The 8,213-nt window shown below is 38.2% G+C and overlaps 1 protein-coding gene across 8 annotated transcripts in view; it reads right to left on the bottom strand.

Moving 5' to 3' along the window:
- Positions 1-3,095: 3,095 nt before the first annotated feature.
- Positions 3,096-8,213, bottom strand: part of p4ha1a (prolyl 4-hydroxylase, alpha polypeptide I a) — a 45,478-nt gene continuing 40,360 nt past the window's right edge. For 2 of the 8 annotated variants that reach the window (XR_015503514.1, XR_015503515.1), the window contains exons 14-16: positions 5,547-5,643; positions 4,980-5,448; positions 3,096-3,321 (exon numbers count right to left, since the gene is read on the bottom strand). Coding sequence is in view for 3 of the 8 variants with exons in the window: in XM_087275184.1 (XP_087131310.1) it covers positions 5,378-5,448; positions 5,547-5,643 (168 nt within the window). In the remaining 5 variants the exon portion in view is untranslated. 8 annotated transcript variants of the gene reach the window in all.

Genomic DNA, 8,213 nt, shown 5'->3' with positions numbered 1-8,213 from the left:
ACAGCAAAGTAGAAAGAGTTTGGCCTCGTATAAATAATCCCCCAAACAGCTGTCAAAATTGACCAAAACACAACAATTTATTCTGTCACTAATTGATATATATATATATATATATATATATATATATATATATATATATATAATATATATATATTCGTCACAACGAAAAATGTTTTTCTTTTCAGTTTATTAGTGAAGCACGCAATGATTACAGAAAAAAAAAAGCAAAGAATGGCAATCACTGATTTTTTAAATTACTTTCAGCAATTGCAAAAAGAGACTGAAAGGGCAGAAGCACAGCTTCATCTGGCAGAGGAACAACTGACTCCTCTGACCAAACTGCAGCAAACCAAGGCCAGACTTGAGATCTGCCTCCTAAATGCTGCGCTCAGACAAGCTGCTCTCTCCACAACAGATGAAAAAGTCTGAGATTATTGTGGAGTTTTTGACATGAAGTCTTTTTTAATTAAATACATCTATATTTGAAACTTGCTATAAATATCCTCAATGTACAGTGTTTTGTGTTGTAGGTCTCTCAGATGAGCGGACTGCTGGAAGAGGATGGGGTGTGGTTTTTCTTGTTTTTTTTTATTTAGTTTTTTCAAATGTGTTTGTGTTTTCATTTCAAATTAAATTAAAGTTATATAGACACTGGCTAGTCTACTTGTTGCTCTTTACATTTCTATATCTCTACATTGTGATTTCCTATTCTGTTTGAGCACTGGTTATCCAGATTTAGTGATCCTGAAAAGTTCCTATCCGGATTAGATGGATCCAATCTGATGTTGCTTTCTGTGCCCGGTTTTTCAAAAGGTTTAATCCGGATAAAATTGATCCGGATTTAGTAATCCTGTTTTTGCAATCCGTGATCACGTAATCCAGCTTACTTTTTGAGCCAGTTTTTCAAAGCAACATCGGATTGGATCAATCTGATCCGGATAGGAACTTTTCAGGATCACTAAATCTGGATTACCAGTGCTCAATCACAATGTAGATGGATAGATAGACCTATGTAAAGAGCAACAAGTAGAATAGCCAGTGTGGGGTCAATATAACTTTATTTTTATTTGAAATGAAAACTAAGAACATTTTATAAATAATAAAATAATAATAATGATAAATAATAAAAGCAAGAAAAACCCAACCCCATCCTCTTCCAGCAGTCCGCTCATCTGAGATCTACAACACTGTACATTGAGAATATTTATAATATGTTTCAAATATAGATGTATTGAATAAAAAAAGACAATGTTGAAACCTCCACAATAATGTCAGACTTCCTCATCTGATGTGGAGAGAGCAGCTTGTCTGAGTGTATTCTTTAGGAGGCAGATCTCAAGTGTGGTCTTGGTTTGCTGCAGTTTGGTCAGAGTCAGTTGTTCCTTTGCCAGATGAAGCTGAACTTCTGCCCAGTCTCTTTTTACAATTGTATATAAATATAGTAACAATAAAATTTATTGTTTTTGGTCAGTTTTGACAGCTGTTTGGGGGATTATTTTATAAGGCCAAACTCTTTCTATTTTGCTCTAGGCCTATACTGAAAGGCTAAATACGTTAAAGCCTATACTCACTCTAGCCTGACAGATAAACAAATAAAATTAAAACCTTATGAATAAATAGTATATCTCGTACTGCATGATCCAAATATAGTTTTATTTAATAATTTTTTTAAGTTTTCATTCCATTTTGGGCATGAAATCAACGCTAAATCCACCCTTCTGAGGAGATCAGTTTAATCCAGGTTTTTTGGATCAAAGTGATCCAGATCCTACAAAAAAGGTCTGAAAAACCCAAACTAAAGGTTTGATCCGGATCAAAACCAAGATTGGATTTAATCCAGGTGATCTAATCCGATTATGTAATCCGTTTTTTCTTTTGAAAAACCCATTTTCAGGATTTGATCCAATCCCTTATCCAAAATCCTAGTGGATTACTTTTGAAAAACCGGGCCCAGATGACTAGTGATTCTGTCAAGTCGCGATCCATTAGCCTTCATTTCTGATAAAATCAGCGACATGTCCAGGTAAGTTTCAGCCGCGTCAGTAGCATTAGCTGAGGACACATGGTCGGTAGGCTTCTTCATATCCTTTTCTTTGGCCCTTTGCGAACGCGTTGAAGCGAAAATAATAAAATCCTTGTCAGATATGACACAAAATGAAATAAGAATTCGGAGGAAAAAGTGTGATTTATTTACTAAGTTGAGCGAAGCGAAGAACTCAAGCAGCCATCTCGCTCCGGGTCACGTGACCACCCGCCGTTGACATTTATAGTAGGAAGAAAAAATGAGGACATGTCTGTTTTTTCGACATTCTTTGGAAACTGGTTCAAAACAAGCTGAGGATGAGTAAATATTGAACAATATACATTTTTGGATGAACTCAATTTAAAAGAAGGGTTTTGATGGGTGTGATAAAATCATCACATTTTTTTTTTTTTAGTTGAAACTTCTTCAAGTTTCACAAACTAATTTCGAGTAGTGTGATATGATCGATCGCGGCTGGTCTCTCATCTGTAATCATTATTAAACCAATTGGATCATTCCATACTCACTATAAATAGCCCGACTAGCATTACTCTCTTATCTTTCCCAACCAGCAAAACGTTGTCAAAAAGACGTCATTGTCAGACGTCCAAACAACGTGGAAAACAGGTGAGAAATGGAAAGACCAAATGACGTCTCGTGCTGGGTGTGTTGTTTTTGGAAGATTCCCCCATCCACTCCATCTCCTTCTTTACCAGGGGGAGCTCCCGAGAACTACCTAATCTTGGGCCCCCTTACATGCTCATTGACCAGGCGGGAGCCCTGGGCTTAATTATCTCCAAGCTCAGGGTTCTCTCCCAAGACAGCATGCCAAAACCTGCTAATATTATCAAGCAATAACCAAGTGTGACCTCTTGAATTCCAAGTAACTAATGTTAAATCACCAAATCGTCCACAAGCACTTGTGATTGGATTTAAATATGTAGCAACATAATAATAATACCACTTTATTGTCACATTTTAGAATTTATAAAAACTTTCTGTGAGCATATTTAGAAACTAAAAGGCAAAAACATTTCCAGATTTCATATTAAGAGAGTGGATGCAGCACAAGTAAAAGCAGAGAATTTTTTATTCAACTGTTTCTGATCATTCGGTGATGTTCTGTGCATTTTCTGTCATTAGTCACTTTGGTTTATCTGTCAGTCAGAACATCTGCCGTCACAGCAGTGTTCAAGAGCTGAAGGCCTTCTGTAAAGGAGTGGTGTGCAAACACTGACAAAAGGCACTAATAGAGGTAATGGCTCTCTCTCACACACACACACAAACACACACACAAACTTGTATATATGGTTTACGAGGACTCTCCATTGGAGTTATGTACTTTATACTGTAAACTGCTTATTATATGGCTGTACACCTAAACCCAACTCTCACTGGAAACCTGCGTCAAAATTTTTTTGGTAATGTTAGCTTGTTTAATACACGCTTCTGTGAAATAAAAGCGATGTATTCATTTAAGTTGCATCTAATTTATTAATAAAACTATTGAAGTTTGCAGTGTTTTGAGGGACATTTAGTGTATTCTGACCTACAGTAACCTCTATTTCTGAGGTTACTGATTAATCTGTATGAACTACGCTTATATATATATATATATATATATATATATATATATATATATATATATATGTGTGGAGAGATTTTTTTCAGCACATTTCTAATCAAAATAGTTTTAATAACTCATTTCTAGTAATTGATTTTTTTAAATCTTTGCCATGTTGACAGTAAATAATATATTACTAGATGTTTTTAAGACACTTCTATACAGCTTAAAGTGACATTTAAAGGCTTAACTAGATTAATTAGGTTAACTAGGCAGGTAAGGGTAATTAGGCAAGTTATTGTATAACGATTGTTTGTTCTGTAGACTATCGAATTAGCCCCCCTTTGATTTTTTTTCTTCTTCTTTTTTAAATATTTCCCAAATGATGTTTAACAGAGCAGGGAAATTTTCACAGTATGTCTGATAATATTTTTTTCTTCTGAAGAAAGTCCTGTTTGTTTTATTTGGGCTAGAATAAAAGCAGTTTTAAATTTTTTATAAAACATTTTAAGGTCTAAATTATTAGCCCCTTTAAGCTCTATATTTTTTCGATAGTCTACAGAACAAACCATCATTATACAATAACTTGCTTAATTACCCTAACCTGCCTAGTTAACCTAATTAATCTTTTAAATGTCTTGAAAAATATCTAGTATTATATTATTAACTGTTATCATAACAAAGATAAAATAAATCAGTTATTAGAAATGAGTTATTAAAACTATTATGTTTACAAATGTGTTGAAAAAATATCTCTCCATTAAAAAAAACTGAGGAAAAAAGATTTAGGGGGCTAATAATGCAGGGGGCTAATTATTCTGACATCAACTGTATATATACATACAACAGTTCTGTCTGGTTCTCGAATCAGTTCTGCCTGCCTTAGTGCCCCCACCAGTGCCGATATACAGCCATATCGCACTGTTACGATTGTGATATTGCGTTTATACAACAGTTTGACGGCATAATTGTGTATATAAAAACAAAATCAAACAAGTCTCAAAAACCCTTTTGTATGAGGAACTACTTTCTTCCGGATTCAAATTATAAGCTGACAATTAAACAGTTGAGCGTGCATCTTTAAAACTTTAGATCAGTAGTGTCTGCTTTTTGCTGGTTGTGGGCGGAGTAATAAACAAAGGATAAAGAGGCTGTAGGAGTTCTGATATTGCAGAATATCAGCCAATCATATTTGAGAACCAGACAGAACTGTTGTATAAATATATATATAATTTTAATTATTAAAATTATTTAAGATACCGATCAGATTATAAAAGGGCTGAACCCCCATACATCTTGTTTTGACATTCTACACGTGTTAACTGGAGGGGTTAATCCCCCCCAAACACTCCTGTAATTTCCACCCTGCTCGTAAACCATATATACAAGTACACACAAACTTGCTTGCTTTTGTGAATTGTGGGGACATTTCATAGCTTTCCACTGTTTTTATACTCTTCAACCTATATCTATCACCCTACCCCAGCCCAAGTCTCTCTCACAGGAAACAGCGTGCACGTTTTACTTCCACAAAAATAATTCTGGTTCTTTCTGTATGATTTATGAGCCTTTTGAAAAACGGGTACATGGTCTCATAAGTCACTTCCTCTGTATAATACCTGTGTCATACTCATGTCATTATGCAATTTTGTGTCCTGATGTCACAAAACGCACACACATACACACTCTTCACTGAAAATTAGTGTTGCTGCTGTGGACAGAGGAAATGAAGAGCAGGAGTGTTTTCAGAGTCTGAAGGAGTGAATGAGAAAAATGGTGGACAGCGTTGGTCAGTCGGTCTCTTTCAGGCCGCAGGGTCTCCTGAATTCCTGACCTCGCTCGTGGATCCATTTATTTGACACTAAAGGAAAGAAAAAAAATTATTAGCATTGGCTAGATTACTAAAACAAGCTACAGTTAGAGCATGAAGAAAGTCTGCTGGAAGTTTGAGACCCTCACCCCACTTGTTTCCCACCAGTACTGGACAGGCTGCGTGTCTCGTGCTGTAATCTCCTTCTCCACTGGGAAACAGATTATACCAGAACACTGCGGTGCCCTGAACACAGACACAAACAAGACAATTACATGACATTAACCCCTGCTGACATCAAAACAGCATTAATCTGTCGGTGTTAGTTTATTCTGGGACGGTGCTGGTCAAGATGGTGGACTTGAGTCTTGCTGAGCTCAAACAAAACAAAATCAGTGACTTAAAAACCCGCATTTCATGTCGGTTTCGTTAAACACTGCACTTGATTAATAAAATGGAAAGCCACTTAGATGTATTTCAAAGTGCGCAGCTTTGTTTCTTAGGCCCCGTTTACAATAGTGCGTTTTAGTTTTAAAACAACAATTTAGATCAAAAACGATCCGCGTCCACACCAGTGTTTCACCTAGTGTCTCTGAACAGATCTCTGTCCACACTACACCACCAAAAACGTATATCACGTGACCATTCGCGCGTTCTAGTATAAACAGGAAGCATGTGTCTCGCTCGGCATTTGATTATTGTTGGTCAACAAACGCCGGATGAACATTAAACGCAATGACAAAGCAAGAGAGGTATTTTTGTGGACAGACGACGAGGTTGAGTTGTTACTAAACGTAACAAATGAATAACTGCACAATGGCGCCTAAAACAGACAATAGTGCAAACAACGCTCCCATTTCTGTGCCCATGTTGTTGTTTACAGTACTGTCTTCCGGTAGCCTTAAAGCCATGTGTTATAGTCATGTGATAGGGGCTTGACGAATAAGGGAAGGATACGCAATGACACAAAAGCCCCAATCAGGTAGCGAATCTCAGCAGCCCCACCTCCGTTTTCAGATGTCTCCGTTTTTCCTCATCCACACTGAGACGGAGTAGCAGCGTTTAAGAATGAAAACGGCCCCTCCAGCGTTTTCAAAACGCTCCGTTTTCGGCGCATGAGAACTCCGCCGTAGTGTGGATGGATGGCGTAACCGTAGCAAAACGTATGTGTTTTAAAACGAAAACGCATTAGTGTAAACAAAGCCTTAATCTAAATAAATTTGACATACTTTTTAAAAGGCCATGAAACCCCCCTCTGTCTCAGCAGAGTGTTTTCACACCTCTAGTTTGAAAAAAGTCAGGAAAGTGGGTGTGTCCAGCTCTTTTTAGGTGGGAGTGTCAGGGGAGAGAAAGGTTTGCATAAATATGTGAGTTTCCGTTTGGGCACGTGCTGATTTTTACAGAGGCAAAACAAACACACAGATGCAGGGGAGAAAGACAGTGACCGGGAGGTACGTATTCGAGCAGTTTTTGTTTTCGCGGATCCGCGAGAGGCCACTGTGCGCGCTTTTTCGCATCTTTAGCGGCTCTCGGGAGCGCGCGCCGTTCGCGTCCGCGCTGTTCTCGCGCGAAAAGCTGCCGGAGGCCGCTGTGGAGCGACTGTCTGGCTGAACAACCGAACAAACTCGTCTCTGATTTTGACCGCATTTTCGCATCCCGCCGCGTTCTCGCCCTTATTTTTTGGATTCTATTTTTCATCTTACCTGATTTTTGGAACCGCTCTTCCCCGGACTCGATCACGCTTGTCCCCGCAGCCAGCTCCTCCTCCTCCAGGCCTTCACTCAGAGGCGAGCCGTCGGCCGGTGAGCGCGAAGAAGAGGAGCGGAGCGGCGCCACACCGCCTCGCAGCGTTCCCTCGAAAAAAACTAAACGCAGTCGTACGTACCTCCGGCCACGTAAATCGCGGTCTACAGAAACGTACGCGGGGCTACGTTTCCAGAATGAGCTTGGGTTGATTTAACTGCTGTTTGGCACTTTCACTTTAGTTCAGAAACAATTGATGCATGTCCCCATGACAAATATGATATTGGATGCGAGGAACTGCTGGAGAGTGTAGTTTTAATGGTATGTTTGATACAGAATGTGTAAACCTCTAAACGTAGCATCAGAAAGCCATGTGTGTATAGACTATCCTGTCACAAAATGCGGTAAAAATTCTACACGACAGTAAGAGTTTGATTGCGGTGTTTACATGTTTACACGGAGAGCAGCATTTACAGCGGATATTTCAGTCCATAACATTGTAGTGACATTAATGCACTGTAAACTTAGTAACTAAATCCTTTTGACTAAGGTATGTCTTTAAACACTGAAAGAGTTCTGCTGACGATACAAACTAACTTTGCCATCTAATTAAACATAAAGCACACTGATCACACACTTAGCAAATCTGTAGAGACAGGACAATCAACACCAACTGGAACCGCGTCTTTATTAAAAGAAGATGAGCGGCAAATCTGGATTTCACCATTTCCAGATGTGAAAAGCTGCTAAAAATAACAATAATATCAAATTCAAAGACATTTATTTCAGATCAACTTTTGCACGCTTCTTTGAACAATCACAAGACTGGACCACCTGACCAATCAGAGCAAAATACACTCTTGGAATCTTTAAATACATTGTTTAAGACAATAGGTCCATACCGAGTCGCATACTTATGCACTATTCTATGCTATTTTGTAGTGTTAAATAGTGCATTTACACTGAAAACTCTAAAAATAATAAGTGCACTTTAAATACCCGGATGATGCACTTATTAAAACATTAAAACGATGTGTGGACTGTTGGACACTTCACGCACTCAACGGTCACTG

The sequence above is a fragment of the Danio rerio genome, chromosome 12, assembly GCF_052040795.2.
Source record: "Danio rerio strain M-AB ecotype USA chromosome 12, GRCz13ab, whole genome shotgun sequence".
In the NCBI taxonomy this organism is placed as follows: domain Eukaryota; kingdom Metazoa; phylum Chordata; class Actinopteri; order Cypriniformes; family Danionidae; genus Danio; species Danio rerio.
This window is presented reverse-complemented; position numbering and strand designations above follow the sequence as displayed.